Below are 26,430 nucleotides of genomic sequence, written 5' to 3' on the forward strand. Positions count from 1 at the left end.
TACCAGACCACAGGCTACTTTCTTAGGTGTGTACTTGATGCGGCCATTATGCTTCTGTTCTTATACATAAGGCAGATGTACACGGTCAAAACCTGTAATGATCAGGACTATCCATGACCAGGGCCGGGGCAGGGGCCTGGCCCTGGCAGTTTCGGGGAGGAGATGTGTCCTGTTGCTGTCAGCGCTCGCCGGCACTTCCTGAAAGTTTGGGCCACACAGCTGAAAATGGCCAGGAAGCAGTTTGTCACCAGATAGCCCACGTTCAGCAAAGTAGCGATTTAGCCCTGCTCAGATTATAATTGTGTATTTTATAAAATCTCAGAACACATCAGCGCCTATGGGGTGAATTATAGTAGTAACCACTGCAGTTAGTGGATAGTCATATAAATTGGAGTTACTGCCAGCAATTTAGCCTGGAAATTAAACTATGCAAGTGGCAAATTGGCACTGAGGAGGAGACTATGGGGCTCACAGTTGGGGGCTGAGCTGGCTGAGGTCAGATTTCTCTTTGTGTTAAATGTCAATAGCTGGCATTTAAAAGAGACAATCTATATAAACCAGTAAGACAGGGTATGAAAGAACGGCTGTTTAAAATGTCAAACTATTTTAAATCAAAACAGAAATCCAGATAATTTACAAACTAAATCTGACCTTTTGTATTTGGAATATTTATACTGTAGTTGTGCATTCAACAACAGAACTTGCAAAAACCTGACAGCTATACATCTGTGCATGGATCTCCACTACAGAAGTCTGCAGATGGAAACAGATTTTAGTGGACAGACTCTCAGCTGGAGCAAATTGAGAGAACTTTACTGAATCCAATACTGTCCTGATGTGTACGTGCCTAAGTGTATGAGCCTAAGCTTCTCTTCCCCAAGGAAGTGAGATATCTGTTTATCTGCAAAATTTTATTTTTCTAGCTGCCATAACTTATATACAAGTATTGTTTTAATAAGTTAATCCCACTAAGAGTAATTCCTGATTTTAGGTGTTAAGGGATGAAAAACCCAAGAATAAAATAAAAGCAATGAGAAAACAGATTAAAGTCTCCAAGCCTGAAGAATCTGTACGCAGGGTGAATGTTACAACATCACGAGGATTCACAGATTTTTTGGACTTTGGACAGTGCTGGGGGGCAGCTGCCCAGGCCCCTGCCTGCCAGGCTGCTCGCAGGGCCGGCCGGACTGCCTCGCACTCCGCTCTTCTGCTTTCAGGCACATTTGGTGTCTTTCTGTGACTTTCTGTGACTGCCGACAACACTGCTAAAGGATATTTGTTAGAGGTTGCATTAGGGATGTAGACGCTTCACTGAGAATATGACACACTATAAACTGACTTCAAATTTAGTACTGCGATACCAACAGTGCGGGGATGAAAGCTTCTGATCCCAAATTAGTGTGCCCTTTGCCCATCCAAGTGACCAAAATGTGTTAGTGGTCACAAGAGCTAGTGATAGCAGTGTTTAATGCCTGGGAGCCAGAACATTAAGAATAGCCCTTCAAATGGCATTTACAGTCCAGTTCTTGATAAATGAGGGTGCACATTCAAACAAAAAGGATTAAACACTATAAAGCGTAAAACTGAAAATCCGAACAATTAATTCCTTTAAAATGTGTATTCCTCTTCCATGTGGCCAGTGAGTGAAGGAAGGACTTACCACTTTGTGGATTCAGCACATGATGTTTGTTTATAGCCCAGCCTCCCAGGTTTGAAGCGTCCATCTCAAAGCCTTGAAGGATTACGGTTCTCTTCTCCCACAGAATAAAATCAGGACATGTTTCATACTCATATCCCACAGACACTGCAAACAAATAATTAAAGATATATCAGTCTAGCTTTTCCCTGTGAACTACAGGGCAATTCTTCATTCTAGGTTTCAATATTCACCTGTCAGGTAATGATGCCACTAATTATCTTCTGTCTGATTGCTATTGTGGAAGGGTATTATAAAGAGTTTAAGAGATTAGTATCTTGTGAAAGCTATGGTTACTACAGTTTCAAAGTGGAGTATTTCCCGTAGTGTCAATTATGGATTGTCTTATGAATATAAATCTTCTCCAGTGACTTCTGACTCAATTGTTTATTGCATTTCTACTAACTACCTGAATAATAGCTTAAATAGAAAAATTCTGCATTGAAACTGAAACTTTTTGTTTGTCTATTAAACCTGAGAATATTGCTTCTAAATTTGCACAGACTGGGTATTTTTTGAAACTTAGTGATCTTTAGCCTAAAGGTCTTGTTGTAATTGTAAGAACTGTAGTTGGGAAGAAATAGATTGACAACTGAAAATTTCTAGAGTTAAATAAAAAAATATGTCAATAAGCTTGCATGTCACATGCCTCTCCTTACAGTTGGCCAATGCACTTGCTGTACATCTTGATTTCCCCTACCAGTGGAGTTCTTTGGGGGATAATTGGCTCAAGTTGACTGAAAATACTTCCCTTTAGTACTTCAATGAAACAAAAAAACCTTCAAAATTTAATTTTTGGTAACTCAAAATGACTCACTCCAACTAATATATATTTTTTATATTTAGTTACTTTTCTCCTCTAGTTAACCTTTTTACATTTCAGTGGAATTCATTCCTAAATGAAGAACATTATTTTGAAACCAAGCCCCAAAAGTCTGATCTAGGAAATGCTGAAATATTTCAGCCTTTAAAAATTAAAAATGTCTTTAAAAATATATTAAGATGAAATACAAAAATATTTTAAGAAACGTAGTCTTCTGACATTTTCAGTATTTTCCTCTCACTTTGTCCATCTAGCAGTTTTATTTACATTTTACCTGAACCATAAATAATTTTAATTCCATCAAAATTCCATTACTGGATGCAATCAAAATATTTTGTCCAGCTATAGCAGGGAGCATTTGTGTTTGTAAGATAAATATTTTATGGCAAATTGAAAGCTGTTCCCTACAGCAACTTCACTTAGCGGAGCTCCTTCATCCTTTTCGCAGAAAGAAGCTGGTTTTGCAGCTGCACTCTGACTCCTAAAACCCCGCATCTCCGTAGGTGCTGTACAGACGGTCTGTTTAGAGCTTCACAGGTTTTGGCCGTTACTCTGAGCGCCCAAGAGCTGCTCATTCAGCCCAGAGGGCTGCCGGGACGAGGACGGGCAGCGCTCCCACGCAGCGGTGTGGCCGGCGCTGAGTCCCGGCTGCGGCGGCCTCGCTCGGCGCGGGGGCGTCACCACGCGGGCCATCACCACGCGGGCCATCTTCCGGGCGCTCACGCAGAAGGGCGGGAACGGGCCGATTCCGCGCTCGGCGCGGGGGCGTCACCACGCGGGCCATCACCACGCGGGCCATCTTCCGGGCGCTCACGCGGAAGGGTGGGAACGGGCCGATTCCGCGCTCGGCGCGGGGGCGTCACCACGCGGGCCATCACCACGCGGGCCATCTTCCGGGCGCTCACGCAGAAGGGCGGGAACGGGCCGATTCCGTGCTCAGCGCGGGGGTGTCACCACGCGGGCCATCACCACGCGGGCCATCTTCCGGGCGCTCACACAGAAGGGCGGGAACGGGCCGATTCCGTGCTCGGCGCGGGGGCGTCACCACGCGGGCCATCACCACGCGGGCCATCTTCCGGGCGCTCACGCGGAAGGGCGGGAACGGGCCGATTCCGCGCCTTCGGAGCCGCGCGTTGGCACCTCTGCCGCAGCCGGGCCGGCGGTGAGCGCAGGAGCAGGGCGCAGCAGTGCGAGGCGCTGCCGCTCCGGCCTGGCCTGACGCAGGGACGGCTCGCTGCCGCCACCGCCACGGAGAGGCCCGGCCGCCTGCTGGCACCTGGGGCAGGGCGCACAGAGCAGTCCCCACCACCTGAGACCCTGCACCAACGGATCCGCAGTGGCGCGGTCCCTAGGACGGAGCCAACACCGTAAAGCTGCTGCTCTTCCCTGCCCGTATCCGACGTTTCTCAGCTGTCCAATGCTCTCCAGAGACTGCCGTCCCCTTTCTTACAAGTCCACTGCTCCTGCGCGTAGCTGCCTTCCTGTCCCCTCTCCTCAGTAAGGGACGCTTGGACATACGCTCCCTTTGCCTGTGTTTACAAATTTGTTTCTATGTACACATACGCTTCTCTATGAAAAGTCCATTCTGTACACCAAAGAACTTCTGTGTGCCCAAGGGAGCAGCTGCGTCATCTCCTGAACCTCTTCAGCGGAGCTACTGACGTGCCATCCATGAAAATCTCCTCGCTCGCAGTTGTTTTGCACGCACAGTAATCAGGGTGAAGCATAACAATTGCAACGTCAACCAAGGGACTGTGCTGCCACTTGAAAAATAAGTATTTTGTTTCTGGCAGGCTTTGCAAGAGGCTGCAATTTCATAAGCAAAATGACACGATCTCAGTCAGCTTAACCTCATTGTGGGGTGTTACCTTCTGGGCAAACTCACTTACAGACAGCAGCCCATCTTGGAAGCGGCTGAGATTTCACTGCATGAAAGAATGAAAGAGCAGAGCAGTAGTAACTATGTATTTGGAAAGTAATAACCAGCAAGTACAGCTGCAGCCTCAAAATGGATTTCAAAAGATGATTTATTGTGCACCAGAAATCTGCTCTTTTCATACAATTATTTAGAAGAATTAAGATTAAACTGTTTATAGAGCTAGTGTATCATAAATCTCAGGCTGCTGCTGTTTCTCCTGACACTGTTGCAAAATATGGGTAGGAAATAAAAGACATGATTAAACAGGACAGTAACCTCTACCTCATTCTCTCCTGAAGTATTTGTACTTATCAGCATCTTCCCTGAACAATGACTGTAATGAAGTAAGCTAAAATAATAAGTAAACTAAGAAACTGAGAAGACCTAAGAGTATAATGTTTGAGGGCTGGTCCAGAAAGATCAGCCCTCACATGCTGCTGCGTCCTGCTGTGCGGGAAGCAAGGGCTGGCAGGAATAACACTGACATGTGTGGAGGTTCCCAGGAGCTGTTACTGAGATTTCCACTGAAATCTTCCCTTAAGCTACATTAACTCCCAAGAGTGCGTAAACTTCACCGCAAAGGTTTCATGTGGCAGCATCCTCACAATGTTTTCATTCAGAACAAAAAAACGCTACTTTATCATCTCTGCTGTTACTTTGGGAAGAGAAAATGGCCTCTCTGCTAGAGACTTGTGGAATAAACACACACCAGCAAACATTTCTCCAGCGAATTTGAACAGCACCTCTTATGTGTACAAGCATGCTCAGAAAGTCTTCTTTTCTGTATTTGGTTATGTGATCATTGTTGTCAATAACCCTGAAGAAAAATAAAGATGTTTATAGTATTTATAAAACTAAAGCCAGATGGTTATATTCCTGAGTTGCCAGGACTGCAACCTGCTGCAGTTTAATGTAATTAAAATGAAATCTGAACAGAATGCAGTATTAAATATTGGTAATATGCAGGCAGAGGAAATAATTTTGACAAAATTCATATAATGGATGCAGAGAAAGGTCTCTGAATACTACACTGTCAAATTAAATACATCTCTATTGGAGTGTAACAAACCATGCTAACAACGCACTTAAATATAAAGATTTTTGCTTCTACTTTGCGAGAAGCATAACTAAACTAAACTAAACCTTGAGTAAAATAAAAAAATTAAGCACCAATTAAAAGTTGTTATCCAGCATTATTGTATAAGTTTTATTCATATTTAAACATATGACTCATCTACTTTTAAATTGGGATTTTGTAATGGATGTACCAATTTATAAGAAGTTATGTATGTTTACATTTTATGATTATTATTGTTTATGATTTAATTTGATTATAAAGTCCAGATATGGACTGGACTTCATGGTCATCAAAAAGCTCTTAAATGATCCAGAGGGATCATTTATACTGTTATACTTCCCTGTTCTATGTCACATATGTGAGTGTTAACATGCAAAGAATGAACCTGTATAGATGGCATGTGTAGATGCACCAACAGGCACATCTGAATGTGTTTCCATTTCTGCACTTGCACAAATGCATGTAAGTAGAACCAATGACTCATTTAAAACCTTCCCGCCCTGCAAAACACCTGCAGGAATTGATACCTGCAATTGGTTAGGACCAGGTTCCACACCCTCACAATGAGTTTCATGACACCAAGGAGCCAGAAAGGGCTGATGTGATAAATCGGGTGCACACGCAATAGATCAACTCAGGAAAGCCTGTGCTAATGTTGGAGTTTGGATTGCTTCAGGCCAATGTAAAGTGTGAGCTACAGCTGAAATGTGGAGACCTGCACTTCTGCACTAGCATTCATAGCAGATCAGGAAACTAATGAAGCTGAAAATTTATCACTTATTTTCTGGTTGCTTCAGTTTTCAGCTGAATTTGTTCCTGATCTGGCTCATTTCATGATCAAATGAATGTGCGTGGTGGCTCAGGGGAGAAGGAGGGAATGTGGGAATGTCCCTTCCGACAGCCGCCTGCAGTTGTATCTGTTTAAATTGATTGTGGAATCACAGCCTTAGAATAAGCTCCTTATTTTTTGATATATTTGTGCATTGTGCATTGCATGATGCAAATCATAGTCCATATTTTTGAGTATAACATTATCTTTTGCTGACACCAGTGACTCTGTCTGCAGCACTCTCCAAGTAGAAGTGACTGTGGAAGTGATACGTTCCTTCCCTCTTTCGCCCATCTCCTCTCCCCACAGCTGCCTCACAAACTACCTGTCACATGATATCGTAGTGAAGTACTAGATGTACGGGGACTTGCAGAAAACTGCAAAGCCTGGAAGGCACCTTTTTGCTGCGTGCAAGCCAATTTGCAGGCACGTGGTCTGTATGCCCAACACAACAGGTCCTGAACAGAGTTTCTGGCTGCCCCTCAGAACAGCGTTGTGCTATATGGAACAAGACAGCACTCCTTGCGAGGATGAATGGCTCCATGTAGTCCTTGCTTATTCTCGTTTTATAGTCTGATCCTGCAAATGCTTCTTGTTATAATTCCCCTGACTTAAAAAGCAAAACAAACCCTTTAAAAATCAAATAATTAAACTCATGAAAAAAATGGCCTGGCTAAATAAAATGTATTTTCACAAATAGCATTTCAGTAGCAATTATCAGAATATCTGCTTGTGTCACTTGGTAACGAAAGCCTAGGTAACATGATGATTTTCACATAAACACCTTTAAACAAAAAATTAAGAAGTTTTAACTGATGGGGACATGAAACGTAGTAAGAGAGGATGCCTAAAAGTTAGAATTTTGCAAACCCTAAGTGGAAACGACATTTTAAATGTCACTGCCAAAAAATGACAGAGACAATGACACACCAAAGGTCATATTCAAAGTAACATTCAAAAATAGAGAGAGATGAACATAATGCCATTAGTATGTAACTATTCTCAGAGGGAAAAAGGGATTTTCAAATTGATTAAGTTAGAATGAAGATGTTGGAGGAACAAGAAAATAAATGTTTCTAGAAAATCATACAAGTCATTTTAATTAGTTAAAGAAGCATTTAACTGAAATCTACGCAAGTGCAGCAGCAAAATTTTAAGTGTATTTTCCTAGCTTCATATGTGTTAGTGCTTCTGCTTACATCAAGGAGATTCTACATACCCATAGCTTCTGCCAGACCAGAAACCTTTTGCCCATATATATCTGTCTTATTCCAGGCAAACGTGTAGACCAAATTAGTTGCAGCAGGAAACCATTTCTGGAGCAGACGTCCTTCAACAGCAACTATCAGATGTACTTTTGTCATTCCAGGAGGGATGGTTGTGTGTGTCAGAATAATGCGCAGCAAAGTTTTATACCCCGGTGTTCGACTGCTGAGATAACTAAGCTTCACAAAGCTGGAAGGAATTGGGATTTCCTCCTGGACCACCTTGGATAAAAACAATCATATGATTACATCTATGGTCAAGAAAAGTGAAAAATTATGATTATTTCTAGTAATGACAGGTGTTTACTTTACATTTCACAATCATGATCTGAACACAGTATCACTTAAAACACTGCTCTTTTCTGAGTTTATTTCAGCAATGCAGTAGCCAGGCATAATGCAAAATCTCCAGCACCAAAAACTGCTTTCTCATCTTGTTGGATGGCAGTCAGTCTACTCTGCTAAAGAACCCCTTCCTCTAATTCTTCACTATTATCCCCAGAGGTGCAAATACAATCTCTGTGATCATATTCATATGTATGAGCATTACAGCTGCACCTTGGCTTTATTATTTGGTTTACTTAATAAGTGTTTTAGCTAGAATATAATTAAACAAATATATATATTTTTAAGTCTGTACACATATTATATATCATACAATGATTTGAAGACACTGTCCTGCTTTGGGGGCAATGTGGACCTGCCCTAACTAAGGGAGAGCTAAGAAAGAAAACAGATCTTGGTGATAAACCAACCACTGCGCAGAACTGCATGCAGTGAGGCTAAGCTGCAGCACGAAGGGGCATGGCATAAGAAGACACAGCATAAGAAGGCACGGTGTAACAAGCCAGCTGGGGACACACAGCACTGAATAGGAAACCACTTGGGCGTCAGGCTTATTTAGCCAACAGGGAAAGTCCTTGGGGTGTGCTGAAGAGTTCAAATCCCATTGCACTGTTGTCATTGCCGCTGTCTGAATCAGTTGGATTAAAGCTGGCTTGGATATGCCCACTCTGGCGCAGTATCAGCTCCTGGCCGCAGTGAAGACATGCCCTCAGCAACGAGAGGGACTGCGGAGGCTGCAAGCTCGTGTGGGAGAGAGAGAAAACCTGGCTTTGACCTTTTGAATGATGGGGGCCTTGGAACTACGGAGAGGGATCTAGCTCTTGCGATCGCCTGAGAGTAAGTGCTCTTCTGGGAGCAGCTTCTTGGATGAGACCATTAGGCACTCGCAAGCCACCGGGAACTGGTCTGTGTTCCAGTTAGGTTAACCTCCAGGAAGGTCAATGATTTTAGTACACTGCAGTAATAACAAGCCAATCTGTCACATTGTTAAATTAGCATGGCTTGGAAAAATACAAACTGTGTTTTGTTTATATTCCCCAGTTTTTCCTTTTTTTGTTTTGTTTCTTTAACAATAAATTGCTTCACTTTCAAACCCCTTTTATTTACATATTGCTATAGTATCACTGTCATAGGATTGCTGCAGTACTGCTGGAGGCCTGCCAGCACTTGTCGTTTCAACATATGAAATGCAGTGTTGCCAGGGAATTCCTGCTCCCTTTACTGTTCCTGACTTGCAGGGGTCCCCTCTTTCCTGCTGACATCCCAGCTGCCCCCTCTGTCATACATCTGACATCTCTTCTTATTTTTTAATAGAAAAACAGGAAGAAATATACATGTACTAATATCTTTTGATAAATCTCTTTCTCTTGCTATTCTGGGTTAGTTTTTATTCATCTCCCAGACCTGTACAATAAATTCAACATTCTAAGGACCCTTCATTGACAGCAAAGGGACTGGAAGCAGTTTCTCTTATGAGTAGACTGCATCTTTAGGTACCTTACTGCTTAAAACAGACCTAAGAATACTTCATGTGGAATAATGCGACCCAGTTTTTTCTTACTGGCGAGCATCAGTTATTCTTAATCTATGTTCATTAGTTTCACCTATTATGTTCTATGAAGCAACACTGTGGCCATCAGCTAGCTGAAGCAAGATAATGTGTTTATCGTTACACATATGTTTAAATATGGTTGAGTTCAGAGGGCTCTCACATACAGGATAAGGGCCTTCATCACTAGCAACACTGTTAAAAGAAAAAAGGATAGAAATATTCTTATTTACAAGTAACCACCAAAATATCTTCCATGCTTCCTCAGTGAAATTAAAAGAGAACCCAAAAGAGGTCTTACTGCAGGGCTTTTGCTTAAACTCTATCTGCTCAAATAACATATGAAACATTATGGGGAAACATGATCTAAAATCTGTGTAGTTGTATTTTGCTGGGTGTTCAACTCACACCACCTCTTTTAAGTCCCAAAGAACAGAATAGTTAAGCACAAGGTTAATTAGAAAGCAATTCTAAACACATATTGAAGGGAGACTCAAGAAAAAAAGACATTTAAATATAACCAATTGGAAACAGCATGTTAATATTCTACCTTGGAAAGAAAGTAAAAAAACCCCAAGGATTAACATACAGCTGGAGATGCCATCATAAAGAACCAGAAGATATGAAGGGATGAAATATCCCTGGGAATCTTCAGAGCATTCTGGGTAATGTCTCACATTGATGTATGGTGAAGCTGTACTGTTTTTCTGTAACCTAGGAATGGTTTTGTGCATCATTATAAATAAATCAGGATTTCAATAATAAATCATAGCAGCACTCCCCACTTTCTCCTTCTACTTGGTGGGAAGAAATAAACATCTTTAAAAAAATAAAAAAAGAGGAAAGCGCTTTGCTCAGCAGTACTAAAGAAGTCTGCACTGATGTCATTCTGAGAAGTGCATAACATCACAGCAGTTAAATGGTCATTATTTGGCAGCAGCCCCTTCACAGCAGCACTTTCAGAACCTTCTAGGAACAAGGGAAGACATTAAGGCAGTGTCACGTGTCCAGTGAATACCCACCACGCACCATCGCTCCAAATTAGTCTGAAAGCCTGAAACTGTAACTTTTAAATGGAAAGTTCAACCACCTATTTCAGTGAAATCCAGGTTTTTTAAACACGTGTAAGTTTAATATCTATGTGCTTTAGTATTTATGCATGCACATCAGGAATATATATGATTTGGGCAGAAAAGTTTGATAAAACTTTTATGATAATACACTGATATGAACTATTGTGCATGCAAATTTAATGAAAAAGGTTGGATCTGCTCGACATTCAGTGTCAAATTGTCAATATCACCAAATAACGATGTCAGTTCCATTAATAAAGATCAAGAATGGTAACTTTTAGAATTGTCTAGAATTTTTTCTGCAACTGAACATTCTGTTAATTTGAAAGTATTTTTATTACCTGTAGCTCTGGAATAACGGTTCCTCTTTCTGGACAGGACCCTCCAAATGCTGTCAAGGGTGAAGGGAGTACGATGGGATTTGGGCTAATAAAACTACTGATGTCACAAGATGGTATTTCTGACTCTGTTCTTTGCATTACAACTTTGTCTACAATGATAAATCTATTCCAAGGTAACCAAAGTGTCCTTTTTTCAGATATGAAAGGAGATCTGTCAAAAACTAGAGTGACAGAGATGCCTCCAACAGCCACAAGGTCAAAACTGAAAAAGACAAAACAAAATGCTTTGTTTCATTTTGTTTTCACCACCATACTGCCACAACTTTCAACGAATCACAAAAAACCTCTTTATATCGTTCATTACAACCTTTAATTTGCTATGTGAAATCATTCTAGTGTATTTTTCCAACGCCACTTCGGCATTTATGCAGAAACCTGATCTCTCTCTGCTTTCTCCCTGTACGTATCATTAGCCAGGTACAGTACTCCACTGTTACCCGCCCCCTCTCCCCCGTTTATCACCTAGAATCACTACTAACAAGTGATCTGTAATAAGGGTGGGGATGCAGTTACTTTGGTCCATATGAAAAGAAATTCCTAACCCACAAAAGGGATGCTACTCAGAATCTATGCAGGTATGGCATGCAGAATAAAGAAGTCTTAAGCCTGATAGGCTTTTTCTTTATTAATATATCCTTTTCCCTTTTTCTGAAAGTAGCAGGAGGAAAAGGTTGAGTACACTGAGCAGGAGACCACTCTGTGCAGGATACGAAGATTTTGGGCAAGAAGCTGATTAAGTGCACTGAGAACTGGACCAGCTCTTATATTTATGGCAGGTGCTCCTCCGGGAGCTACTGTGAAGAACACTTGGCATATGCAGGCTGCAAAGCAGTGGGACACAGAAAGTAAGCTATACACAGTCTCAGTTTTCTGAGTTTCTGAAATCTATAGTCAGGTACCATAAGGTAATATGTAAATTGACACTTCACCCTCTGTATTATTGAATGCATCTATTATGGAGGCTTTTGATGGTAACAAACTGTGATAAGGAGTCAGACTTAATTATGCATCTCTCATCACATTTCCCAAATGACACCGATTACATTCCCAGCAAAATACAGGCAGCATATCTTTATGCAACAACTTTATCCAGGCTAGCGTAAATAGGAAATGATAATCACTAACTTTCAGTAGTTTGATTTGAAAGTCAAGAAAATAAGAGAAAATAAATATGCATGCTCTTTACTTTTATCAACTGACAATGCCCCAAAAAACTGTGGAAACAGCAACAAATTATTTCTTTCCCTGTTAGATGATACTGTCTAATTTCTTGTCATTCACAACACAGTCAAGGAAGACGAAGTCTTTAAGAGCTCTTAAGAGCTGAATACGACTAAAGTTCAGGGGCAAATTACCCTATTGCAAATGGATGGCCAGCCTTGGAGTACCACAGAGAACATAAGGGGAACCGTCTCTTTTCAGGAAATAAACTCAGCCCTAAAAGGCTGGGGAAAGGGGGAAGCCAGGATTGCTCAAATTTGGCTGCAGAACAGCAGTTTAACCATTTTGACTCTGGTAAGAATCCGCCTTTATTTTTACGGGTGTGGCTCAGGTGACCAGCTAAAGGAGTTAACTTTACTGAATCCTCAATAAACTACTTGAAGATTCACACTTAAAGACAGAAAAAAAGAGGAAAGACAGGGAATTCTATGGAAAACCTGACTACTGAAAATATTCAAATGTCAAGGAGGTTATTAATATGCCAAGCAGTATGTTATCGACACCATCTCAGAATACAGACTCACTGGAGGTGCCATGACAGCAGTACAGTCACACTGGGACTCCAGGTGTTTGAATGTCACTGTAATTTTCTTGTTGCTATTGTTTTTTTATTCTTCCTTTTCTTCTTTGGTCTCTTTACTCTCTAATTAGATGTGCTCCCAGAACAGAGGACCAGATGCCATCCTCAGTCCACATTATAAACAGTGATGTCTATAAGAATTTTGCACATGAACAGAAGGAGGTAGATGGCCCCAACTGCAAAAATCTAACTCAATGAGAGGTCATATATAAAAGTCTCACCTTCCATCTTGTCGACTGATGGTGTATCCGTATTCATTGTGGTGTAGAAAACTGACATTCACTCCAACCAAAGGTGTCCCATCTATTGCTACCACCTGGCCTCGAATGACACAGGCACGTCTGTAATGAAACAGGCAAAGGTAACAGTGTTAGACACATAAGAAGGGTGAGAACAGTATTATTTCAGAAACTCTGCTATACTTCTGTCCCGAACACAGGCAGAACCATGGTGAAATCATTGTGACTGTTGATTTTGAATGAAAATTCAAAGAGCCCAAAAGATTGATTTGAGAAAGCATTATCTATTGAAGAAAACATATAGACTCCATTATGAATTCCTGGTGTATCATGAATGCATGAATACATTTCCATTTCCAGCTATATTTCAGTATACCATTTGTTCTGCCATTAAATAGTGTTGCAAAGGTTTCATGATAGCATAATTTAGCTTGCTGCAGCTCTAGTGGTGACGATTTGTGAAAGGGGAGAACCAAACCCAATTCTCTGGTGCTAAGAATGGAGCATCACTGTCTGTTAGAGAAAAGCTGAACTAATGTGATAAGGCAGCAGTGAGACACATGGTCCTCACTGAACTTCAGAAAGTTATATAGGTAAATCCAGAGAGAGCCTAACCAGGTGTAACATATATCACGTTATGCCTTTTTAAATTCCCTCTAGGATGTGTTAGACCTGTACCCATTTACCAGCATAAAAAAAAAAAAAATCCTCCCTTCCCAGTAAATGTAAAGAGGCTGGTATATGGCAGAACAGAAGAACACATCAAACTCACTGGACAGGAAAGTGAACTCATAACTAAGTGGGTCTAATCGGAGGCTAACAGAATGATGAATCACAGGAAATGAGAGCTGAAAGGAAATACAAGACTTTATCTTGTCGATTTCTTTGCCTCAGGTAAGATCAACTACACCTACATTATTCCAGATGGATGCTTGTCTAACTCTATAACCTCGCCATGCTACCTACTGCAGTGCTTCTGTATGAGTGCTTTATTCATGGCAAGTCTTTCCTACTGTGTAATTTGAATCTCTTCTGCTGCCCTTTAAGAGCAGTACTTTCACCCTAGCCATGGACATGGTGAACAAATTACTCTTTTTCTTAGCTTTAGCCTTCTATGCATTTGAAGACTCATAACCTGAAACATAGAGGAAACAAGTCACATCAAAGATGAGGAATAAGATGTGAAATACTCTCACGGTGCAGATTAAGACCTCGTGGGATTTTCTAAGGACTTACGCAGCTAAACTCCACTGAAAACAGCTTTCATATTTTGCCCCACGCCCTCAGGCCTACATTAGTATACTTCCATTGGCTCAAAGGTCTTGGGTATCTAATGATACAATTGCACATATTTCCTGGAAATGTAGTTTCAAAATAGCAGAGCGAACAGTGCATCCAGAAGTATTTTTATAACAGTTTACATGTAGACAAAGACATGTAGGGTCAGAATGCCAGAATACCTATAAATGTTTCCAGTATTAATTACTCAATATAAACAATAAGCATAAATTTAGACACTGTTATGCTTCTCTCTCAAGTTACAAGTTTGTACTTGCCTCAACAGACACATCCCACCTTTGCATGGTGAATATGTATTCTAAAGGAAAAACTCAATAGCTCTTTAAATGTAAGTTATATGAGAGTCTATATGTGAATTTAAAGAAGATGCCTTGAGAGATTAATTGATTTTGATGCAACGAAATCATATGTGCAAGCTGGACTATAAATTTCTCAGAATTCTGACTTGTTTCATAAGATCCCATTCTCCAAAGCCACTCAAGAGGACATTAATTTATAGCTATGATATCATCAAACTCAGCTGACTGCGCCCTGAGAAAATGCAACTGGTAAAAATGAACCCCTTTGGGAGTATGCTGTTCACCACAGGGGCTAATACGAATTCCATGCTGTCAGCATGCAGACAGATAGCAAAGTTGCTGAAAAACCCAGCTGAATACGAAAAGTAAGCTACATTACCTTCAGTATGCAGACCACAGTTCTAATCTACCACCTTTTCGTTTTCTGTATTAACTAAGTTGGTTGCGGCCGTATTTGTTGGCAAAACCAGTTGCTCCACTGAAGTCAGTCAAACTCTCGTATGTCTCAACAGACTATGCCAGGTTCAATTGCTTTTTGATTTGTTACAATAGAAACTACAAGTTTCTACTACCACAAGTTTCTATTGTTTTCTCATATTTTCTGATATCTACAGACCTGCCTTTCCTTTTCTAATCCCTTTATTTGTGCATTCCATATATTTACCAAGTACATTGGTTTGAGGGAGAGAGTCCCCTAAGAGTCATCATTCTGTATGTTATTCCAGTATTCCTCTGCTTGTTCATTCACTGTTTCTCACTCTGCAAAGACTTGTCTTCTGACTACTCCTTCCTTGTATTTTACCAAGCACACAGATTTGTGTGATAGCAACTCATCAGTCTTCATTATTTCATATATTGTCTTTCGTTCCTCTGCTCACTCACTTTGTTTCTCATTATTCATAAATAATATTCAGAGACTTATCTTTCAACTTTCTTACTGCTTTTTTATTCCTCGTATTTTACGAGCCACACACATTTACAGTATGTGATAAAGACTCACAAACCTCATTATTCTACATTTATCTGTATTGAACTGTCTTTGCAATCTTTTAGATTTTAAATGTTCTAAGCCTGTCTGTGTGGAGTCCTCATTATTTTCTGTCTTTTTATTATCCTACTCTAAGTTGAAGAGTCTTTTCCTCTTTGGCCTCTTCTTGAATTACCAGCACCTACTAAATCTTTGATTAACAGCATTCAATCCTAATTGGTTTTAATTTTTGCATTTACCACAGACTCTGCAGCAGTTCCCTCTCCTCCCTAAGGCCTGCCATCTCCCGAAGGGGACGATGGCGCTCCGGAGGGCGCCTGGCTTGCGCGCAGGTTCCCAACGCCTTTGCTGCTTGCAGGAGACCCCACTTGGTTCCTCCCCTTACAGGAGCTTTTAGAACACGTTTCCTGCAGCGATGTCACTTCTGACACAACTGCCATTTCATGCCTTTCTGGCTTCAGCATTCACTCTCTTTCCAGCAGAGGTGGCCTTAGACCTTGCTACTGCTCACTGCTTTTCTTAATCCTAACAGAGCAATCTCTGAAGCCCATGAGGCCTCCTCAGCGTGCTGTATTTCCCTCTTCCTTTCACAGCCTCTAAGGTTTATTCTGCACACTTGTGACTGGCCTGCTTTTATTTCTCATGTGGATAGTAACTCATACAACCTTTCTAACAGTCACTTTATTTGCAAAGATAGCACAGTCTTGGACTAAGGCTTTTAAACTACAATGTCCAAGTTGCATAAGTGCAAAAATGTCTTTTCTAATTTGGAGGAACTGGAAAGCCTGGTGTCTATTTTCTGTCTTGTATCTGGGGAGGAATGTGTCCCTGATAAGCTGCCTCAGTCTTTTCAGATGCATTCAAAATCTTTCTGGTCCCCTGGCAGGCTGTACTAAATCTGTGACTCCAGAGGGAGGAGTTGTGTTTTGAGGGAAAGCAGAGATTCCCTTGGGCTGCAGGGGGCATTAAAGAAGTAGGATTTCTTTGTAAATGCCTCATGGGTCATTTCACATGTAGCAGAGGATCTCAGTTTTGAGGATCTCAGATCTCTGCCATCAGGCAGCTTGTTTGACATCCCTAATTTAAAATATAAATAGGACTGTGAAATTCTAGATGCATTATTTTGCTACTTCTGAAGCATTTTATTATTCCACCACCATTCTGCCTTGCTCTACTGCTACTTATTTGTTATTCTTTCACTTTTGGTTTTTATGTTAGGTTTCCAATGTTCTCTGAGCACCTCAGGCTGAGACATTAGGCTCAGACATGGAACTCTGTCAAGGAAACTTATGAATTTGCAAGTGTCACATTATCAGAAGATGTCATTTACTGTATTACATTTCTGATTAAAATCTTCTATCAGAGAAATTAAGCTAAAGGCTAGTAAGGTACATTCATTTCTTCCTGCTGATAGTGTTGCTGTAAGCAGCCTTTGAAGGGTAATTAATTCAGCACCATGCACTGGACCCTTTTTTGTAGGCAATTTGCAGCGAGTCAAATAGCTTGCCAGCAGCATGCATTAAAAATACTCGGCAAAGAAACAAGCTAAAAACCTTCCTGAGAACAGAAGTTGCTAAAACATTGTAATCTGCTACATGTAATAATTCATAATTCAAAATAATTCCTGATGTAAGCAAGTACACTTCCATTTATTCAGTTTGTCTAATCTGTCTTTAAGCATGTCACAGTTAAAGTCGGGATTTTGTAGAAAGCCAGTACAAATGACATATCAGAAAGCAAAATATACTTCTAAAATATTCAGCTCCTTAACATTAATTTTGGTCTAGTATTTGGCCATGGCTCACTCCCTGGCCTTGACTGTGTTGCAGAGGCCAAATATTTGAAAGCTTGAAATAGCTGCAAGATCTAAGGTAAAGTCAAGATGCAAATGCAAAAGGAAAGATGTCCCAGCAGTTGTTGGAACAAATAATTTTGGTTTCAGAGGATGCTGAGAATGCTAGCATGTGGCAGAGACCAAACACTTTCACAGTCTGAAGGAGAGAGGTAATCTTCACCTTCTATCAATAGCATCCCCAAATCCACTCAACATCCCTTTGGCTTTATCTAGAAGGAGATTCATGCAAACATCACCCATAATGGAATTCCACAGATACACGCCACAGTAAAACACTGCACAATGCCACCTGAATCAGAAGACTGAAAACATCAGATAGTGTCAAAAATGTTTCTTCATTAACCCTCCAAATGGTCTCAGAGACCTATTGCAAAGCTAAAAAATGCCAGATGGGGTTTTGCAAAATTCTACATTTGAGAACAAGTGGGAACAGATACCAATGCTCTGAAATAAATGAATGGAGCTATTTCATTCAATCCTTCCAACGTTTTTTGTTGAACCACATACGCAATAAAGTGGCATTGCAGGCAACCAAAGCAGTTAACATCATCTGCATGGACATGAACTCTTCAGCACCAGCCAGAAGGAGATAAAAACTCAAACATGCTTTGGTCAGTACCAGATAGGCAGGTTCACAGAAGTCTGAGGTATTTACAGTAGTAACAGTTGTCTCACTACCTTCTTTTTAGTAATCTTAATTCTCAGGAGCAGAACAGACACTAGATGACAGCCTGATTGACAATGTCAGGGGAATATTTCTGAACAGAGGCAGCCCAGCTAAGCCATTGCTTCCTTCTGAGACGCTGCTTATCTGCGATCCTTAAGGAAAATTTTGACAGTTTTTAATAATATTTGACTTATGGATGAACAATTTTTCAACAGCCTGGATCAAGCAAAGTGCGGACCAACAAAGTCCTTAGGGTGCTCCAGACATCGCAGATTACTGTTGACAAAGCCCAGGAGACACGAAATGGCATCAGTCTCTTAAGGCACTGCCCTGATTCTACACATACAGACAGCATCATCTGAATCCCAATGATCTTCTCAGTAAACTAACCAGTAATTTCTTTACAGGGGGAGGAAACGATATCTGGGGTGTGAACAATGCAGAAATCCAACTACAAGTCATATCCCTTATTATTATAAAGTCTGAAGTATCAAACCATGGCCAGGGTGGGCTGCTGGCCATGTACTGCTGTTTGCCAGAGCCCTCCCCACCCCTGCAGTTACAGCAGTTTCTAAGGATAGATCATCAACAGACCTTCATTATTCTTATTCTCCAAAGGCATCCCAGATACCAGGGTAAAGAAATGAAATACTCAGAAAAGTCTTTTAAATCCAAGTTAAATCCCATCAATGATAGCTTTAAAAGATCAGTTCCTTATATCTATAAAAGCACGTTGATGGGATTATGAGCAATCTGGCTGCTAACATTTGCCATGCCACAGAGCTGTACAGGAGACTTGAGTGCTCACCTTCTCCATGAAAACACCTTCCTGCGAGACATCTTGACGAGGAACATCTTTCACTGGTGACTTTTGTTTTAAACTGCAGTATGCTGTGCTATGTGTGCAGTTAGCCAAGGATGCCGTATGAGGTGCACTGGCACTCTTCCATTAGTGATAGACATCCGAGAGACCTGGCATTGTCAGGTGGAGGCTTTTCACACAGTTCATTTTCATGCACTATTGTTCTACATATTTATAACATCCTGTTACATTATTAATAGTGATTAAATGTTGAGGTATTTCAGATCGATAAAGACTCAGTTTACACATTTATTTTATTAAAAATTAATAAGTTACAATGAAAGAGTGCACTGAATTTGTGTGCAGCTACAGAATGAAGGCAAGGTTGTAATCCAAGTGCTATTTACTGTACTGTGAAAATAAAAAATTCTTATGCCCTCATTACTGGAACATGGTTTATCTAATGTACAGGCCTAGTTGACAGCGCAATAGTTATATGATGTGGATGATTTGTGGATCTCTTTGTCAGCCTATAAGTTATAGTTTCCCAGGTGAACTACAGCATAAAAACTTATGTGCCTCTATATTTCAAATGTTCAAGAAAGTCCGTGTTACCAGGTTTTCTGAGCAAGCGTGCGCCCCTTCCTGCTGCACAGTCTTTTCCTGTTAAAGGACGTGCCTAACTCACAAACACTCAAAGATCACACTGCACTATTTGCATGACAGCTTAAGAGTAACCTGCAGCACAAAACGGTAAACTCCACACTACTGGGCAGAAAGGTGACTGAATACAGCTCATATGAATCCAACCCATCCTTCTGCTTCCTGCCATCAGACGCATCTACAGCATAAAGGGCTGAACTTCCCCCCATTTATTTTTGAAGTACAAGGTAGTTTACCTTCCACAGCCGTCAGTCTTGTTTATAAAAGTAGCACAGTTTGTTACAGTGACACTTTTATGAACTAGACAGAGTAATAAAGAGAATCTGACAAGAAAAGATTCTGAACTGATGTGACCTGGAAGTTTGCTATCCAAATATTTTTTGATCATCAGTGAAGAATTTTCAACTATCGATGTGTCAGTGTTTTTTCCTGCTTAAGTAATTTTATTGCTGTTCTCAATATTCAGAAAAGTCTTTCATGTAAAAGAAAAGTTACCTGCTCTCAAATGAGACATCTCCTGGGATTACATGCGTGCTTTCCTTCCCAATGAGGAATCTGATTCGATCATAGAAGAGCCTTGGAGGATGCTGCGAGAAAGGCGGTTGGCTGTGTTGAATAAGGTCAAGGGGATCAGGTGAACCTTGGCAGAGAGGGCTTGCGTAGCAATTGCTTTGCTGACAACAGTCAGGGTCTACACAGTCTGTCAAGCCGTCTAAAAATGGAGAAAATAGAAAGTTCAGGAAATTGAGTGTTTCTGAGAATAAAGCAAAGTGCTTACTACTGGAAAGCACAGGAGAACAGGCATTTAATTGATTGGAAGGCATGCTGATTAAGATGACATAAATTCAAATTTAATAAAGCATTTATGTACATGCTTAATTCAGGGTGGGTATTTCTCTCTCGTCATCAACACTGTATTACCTCAGAAAGTCCCCATGCAACAGTGAGAAAACAGAACCTACAAACTCAGTGAACAAGGAAGAATGTGACTGTCTTCATCGTAGAACAGGCAGCAAAAGAACATCACCACACAATACTTGTTAGTGTGTAGCTGATTTCTCTAATGGTCCTTTACTGTCACTACTGTCTGTTCACCACTATGAAGGATATACATTTGCTACTGAGCATGCAATAATCTGAAATCTAAAATGTTATCTAACTTTCATAAGCATCTTCACTGTAGTAGTAAAAAAAAGGTTTTTGTTACAGTTTTCTGACTTGCATTTTAAGCCCTACAATACTTTTATTAGTGCTTTAGGATGTTTATTTCTCATTTATTTGTTGATATACCAGAATGACCCACAAAAAACAGAATCATGACTACACTCCTTTTGTAGTTAGTGCTATACAAATACATACAACGATGCAGGCGCTGACCCAACAACCTGACAGATACAGTCTTCTCCATGGATGCTTGCCCTCAGGGAAGCAAATTTGGAAAGTGGAGATAAAACTATTCCTCTTCTCCCCATTTTCAAGCAGGAAAAATAGAAGAAATAATTATTATTTTAAAAAAAAATTCTACATTTCTTCATGGAAAAAATTGCAATTATATTTGTGGGTGAAATTGAATTACTTAAATATCCAAACTTGTGATTAAAAGTGTAGCACTGAAATTAGTCTAAATTAAGCACCTAAATATAACTTAAAACTGGGCTATCAGCATTTAACTGCTTCTACCTATCAGCACATTAGACGTCTAAATTGCCTAAATTATATACTCAACCAGAAACAGTCAGAGTTAATACAGTATGGCAAAAATGTTCAACTATCTTCTTACAGGCAACATTCATTTTATGACTTACCGGTTGCTAACTTGCTTGGATTGACAAGAACACTAATGCATATACAGTGAGATTAGGCATCATATCCTTCAAGAAAAGACATCTTTTCTTTGTATTTTTAACAAGGTCAGGCTGTATAAATGCTAAGTCATCATTTCACTGGGTGGACTTCCCTCGTGTTAAAACTGGAATGCTATAGTATCAACATACTGTCAGGCATGTTCGCTTCATACTTTGACTTTTTTATGCTCTGTTCCTACCAACACTTTGGTTCCTATAAAACCCTATGTCCTCAGGGCAAACTCTATCATCAGGGAAGCTACTGTAGTTTTGTCATTGCCTTTAATGGCTGCAAGACCAACCCCCAGACCAGAACACCTTTCCTCTCTCCTCAGTAGAGCACACAGCACTCTGCAAATACTCACTAAATAACAGTATAAAATATTTGCTTAGAGAGGACAGCAAAAGCCCTTCTGCCGAACAAACAAGCATCCCGAAATGGACTTTCCCGGAATCTGAAAATCCTTGCCTGACCTTGAGCGAGGTAATTGTTTGCCTAAGCAAAAAATATTAACAACTCTCTCCTCTCGCAGCTGGGAAATCAAATAGAGCAGCCTTGTTTTTGTGACAGTGAACCAAGGGCAACTGTAAACAGGCAGCGACAACAACGGGAGAGCCTCAGATCCAGCAAAGCTGGGCGCAGCTACAGGTCAGTGCATGTGCCTTTCAAAGCAGTTCTACCTTCTCTCTATGCTCCCCAGGCCTGGAAACAACAGACATTTTCCAGCAGCAGGAGAAGACCTTCCCAGGGTGATGCTGAGTTTACTGGCTTTGAGTGTGGCAGTCACTTCTTATTCGGGAGAGCCAAAAAGCTACCGAAATTCTCCAGGAAATCAGGAGGCTGAAACAGTAAGGGGCCTGCGGTCTAAACAGAGCCACATGGGAAGCTGATGGAGGAGTTAACTACATGAACCAAAGGGGTTTTTATTGTGCTCTGATGAAAAAAAAAAAGAAAAAAAGCTTTTTGGATTGAAACCTGAACAGCAGGCTTGGAACTGCAAGCAAAGAAAATATCCTCTTATTGTTTCCTCTTTTGTGTCCAAGGAAAAAAACTCTCTATATTCTTAATAAGTGAACTGAAAAGCATCAAATTACTACTAAATTCTCCAAAATTGCAAATATTAAAGAATTCTACTAGACTAAAAAGGCAATAAAGAAATAGAAATCTCTCGCTCTTGCTCCTTCCTGGTGCAGATGCCTGCAGGGGTCCTTCTGTGGTGAGGTGCAGCTACTCCGGGCAGATTTTGGCTGGTGTGATGGCTGTGGCAGTGACAAGTCTTGCTCAAGAAGTCAAGGTACTTTCTGGAAGATACTAATTTCTACAAGCTGACTGCTACCTGCCTGGGAAATTTGAAAAATGTTGCTCTGGCAGAGTAAGTATTAATCAGAAAAAGGCATACTTACTCCAGAATAACAGCATCCATGGGGAAGCTATTTATTCCACAGTAGCTATTCTGATTAATTTTTCCTTGTCAACAAGCTATTAGATGTGGGAACTGAGCTGACCTGATTCTCTCATTTATGTAAAAATAAAAGTGAAAATTTATAGAAATATTTGAGCCTGAAAATTTATTTAGAAAAGAAATAGCCATAAAAACGACAATTAAATACTTCACAGTTGCCTCATTCTTTTTGGCACTGGTCAACAGGTTACGTGCATGGCAACCAGCACTGTGCACTCACATGGTACGCACGGAAACCAAGCAAAGGGAAAGCAGTCTTCCATTTTCCAGTCAGACTCAACTGTCACCTTTTTTTGCAGTTTACCTGTCAGCAAAGTGAGTATCTTATAAACCCTTACAGATTCTGCTAATGGAGTTATTTCTGCTCAAGCGACTTGCACCTGGTCTCCCTCGTCTCTCCAGGCTCTCAGGGCTAGGGAAGGGTGCGCTTCCCATGAGTACAGGTGTGAGATCCCAGAAGCAGACCTGAAGAACCCGCAGTGAGAAAGGTCCTTGCTGTCCTGAGAGCATCACAAATGTACACCGTGCTGGAGGCACAGGCGGTCTGAGACCACCGGCAAGAGGCAGCATTCACTAACCAGGAGATACAAACGTCACAAGCAAAGCAGTTTTCTAGGCTACAGATAGCCATTAATGACTTCTCTCTCTCATACTATACCTATTCTTTTTTCATTTTTGGATCTTTTAGTTGATTTGGTGACATTTTATTCCAATCTCCCCTATCAGCTGTGCAGAATGAAATGGGAGAAAGACACAAGGTTTTGAGAAAATGCTCTGTGGGCAGCAGCCAACAAGCTCCGAACCAGCAATTTCTATACGAACTCTTAACGCTACGTATTTGGCTCAGGCCTAACAAACTCAGGCCAGTGTGTATGTATGTAAGAATAACTAATTAGAATTGTATGAATAATGCAACTTCTTTTTTTCTAAACAAACAAATTTAGAAAAAAATCAGCTTGCATAAAACTGAAGAACATTTAACACACTTTGTGTTGATGTAAAAGAATGAAACATCTGAAACTTTGAGGCAAATGTGGAACTCTTTACTTCAGCCAAAATAAAACATGTGCTTCACTCTAGGCTCATTTAACCCTTTTGTTTTAACTTGGATCCATTTCAGAAAAAGAGAAAACCCCCAAACCAAAAAAGAAGCATTTTGCTTTGAAACATCAATACGAAGTGTTCTGTGATTTCTGAACAGAACAATTTCATTAACAGATACTGAAAGCAATTTATTCCAGTCCCCTTACATACATAACTCTCATTATTTGGACCTAGTGACAGAGAGAAATGAAGACATAAAACCTTTCCTCACTTAAGCTTCCGTTTGCAGAACACTTCAGAAGTCAGATATTTCTGCTTCATATAAATATTTTCTTCAGCTATTGCATGGCTGTTTAGTACTGTAATTCAACATTACACTCATTAAAAGGAATCTGGGAAAACATTCTGGTGCAGACTCTTGAGTTACGTATGGAGGCAGTGTACGGTACTGCAAATCATACTAGCAAGTGCATGTGAGGATAACATTTTCAACAAGCCAATCCTATTCGAAAGGAGATTTTTAATCTAGGAGAAGGATAACTCAGAAAAAGCAAATCTTGTTTATAAACTATAGCTTCAAACTCATTCACTTCAAAATGCTGCAAATATACATTATTTTCAATCCTCAACCAATGGTCGTTTTTTTAAGTTAAATTTTCATACCAGGAACCAACTATTAAAAAACTCACAGTGTTAAGAAAACAGCAAGGTTTCTATTAAATCTCAGGAGACAACAGTCAGAAGTATGAACAAACTACTACAAACAGCAAAATCCATAATTCATACAGCAGGGGAGCCTGTACACTGAACTTTTTACTGTCAATTACCACACAGTGCATCACAGCATAGGTGGAGACTAAAATGTATTACAGAGGTGTAAATGACTTTGGTTTACCATTAGCATTTCTTTTTCTTTTTTTTTAAATATAAAAGACAGTCAGGCACCTCCACCAGTGCAGTACAGCTTATATAATACAGTGATTCAGATTTTGATGAGTCAAATTCTAAATTCATGGGACACCAAGTATTATGGGTTCATATCTTCTAGACACCTTGTTTTGCATGTGAGAGGTAATGTTGGACTAGATTTTTCTTTTTAATAAATTAGACAATGAAAATATTTCTAACATTACTGCCAAAACAGAATTCACAAAGACCAACTTGAGGATAAAGGAGCACTTCTTAGCACTCTTAAATAATTTAAACAACCTCAAAGAAAAGGCAGAGCATGCTAAAACAAGTGGCTCTGTTCTCAGTCACACTACATCCTCTCTGCATTGCTGTAGCTCACACAGTTAGGACAAGATTTTCCTGTTGCCTTGCTGGGGAAAGGATCCTTTCAGGAAATTTTCTATAAGGAATGGTATTAATATTTACTGTATCAGAAGTTTGCATCAATGGAATCATTAAGTGTTGTTCATTGGACAAAGTACATTTTCTCGCATATATATGTGTGTGTGTATATATATATTTCTTAGTTAATATGATGGAAAGAATGCCACAAAAGTGACGAAATTAACTCTTTCTCACCTATACTTCTACAGTAATCACTGAAGACTCCGTTTGTGCTGGGTACAGTACATTCCGAAATGCATAGGTCATGCAAGCACACTCCTACACATCGATGGCACCACTAGCAGCTAGACAAACTGGAGCGGAGCTATGGACCAACCCCTTCATTGGTTACTTCGGGCAATATTCCTATTTACTTACCATGTTTGGGAAAATTCTATATGGTAACTGTATTTCATATTTTTCGTATTTGAGATTTATGTGCACTGCACATCATCAATATTCTCAAGAAAATAAAACAACAGTTGGAAAAGAAAAAGGTATTTTGTCAGCTTTGGAGTCATCTTATTCACTAACATAAAAGTTAATAGAAAGAACATGAAACAAGTCAAATATTTAGGGCCTGATACGAACATTTCTATGCCAACCCCTTTCCAAAACCTGGCTTTTCAAGTCTTCTCATCTACCCTTGAATTTCCTGCAATTTATGACTGCAAATATGGGAATGTCACAGTAACTCATGTTGTTGAAAATGGATCTGTGTTTGCAATTAGTACAAATTTTCTCAGTAGTGGAATATGATCAGCGTAATGGAGAACAGTGCAGAGGCATGGCGCAGAGGCACGGCGCAGAGGCAAGCGAAGAGCGAGGTGGTTCTCAGGTCTGAAGCAGTGGCCTCCCCAGCTCCCCAGTGCAGCACGCGGCAACTTGCACAGCAGCCTCTTTTCTATCAAAACACTGAGGAGTCTTATTAACTGGATATGAAATGACAAATTCAATCTGACTCTACCTTCTGTGTTACTGAGTTACTTATTTTAATAAACTAGCCACCATCATTAAGCTCTGCCAAACAGAATGTAAATAGTTAATAATGACTCTTAAAATTGTTATTCTTACGCTTTAAGGTTCATTAAAAGAGCACAGTTCTCACCTCTTTAAGCTTCAACATATTTGAGAAGACACTACTAACGTTAGCT

General features: G+C 40.3%; 1 protein-coding gene across 1 annotated transcript in view; it reads right to left on the reverse strand.

Moving 5' to 3' along the window:
* Window positions 1–26,430, reverse strand: part of TENM1 (teneurin transmembrane protein 1) — a 250,817-nt gene that overhangs the window by 65,529 nt on the left and 158,858 nt on the right. Inside the window, exons 13-17 of the mRNA XM_067304283.1 lie at window positions 20,086–20,302; window positions 13,000–13,119; window positions 10,918–11,179; window positions 7,564–7,831; window positions 1,661–1,804 (exon numbers count right to left, since the gene is read on the reverse strand). Of these exons, the coding sequence (XP_067160384.1) occupies window positions 1,661–1,804; window positions 7,564–7,831; window positions 10,918–11,179; window positions 13,000–13,119; window positions 20,086–20,302 (1,011 nt within the window). The remainder of the gene's footprint in view (window positions 1–1,660; window positions 1,805–7,563; window positions 7,832–10,917; window positions 11,180–12,999; window positions 13,120–20,085; window positions 20,303–26,430) is intronic.

The sequence above is a fragment of the Apteryx mantelli genome, chromosome 13 (genome assembly GCF_036417845.1).
Source record: "Apteryx mantelli isolate bAptMan1 chromosome 13, bAptMan1.hap1, whole genome shotgun sequence".
NCBI classification, from domain to species: domain Eukaryota; kingdom Metazoa; phylum Chordata; class Aves; order Apterygiformes; family Apterygidae; genus Apteryx; species Apteryx mantelli.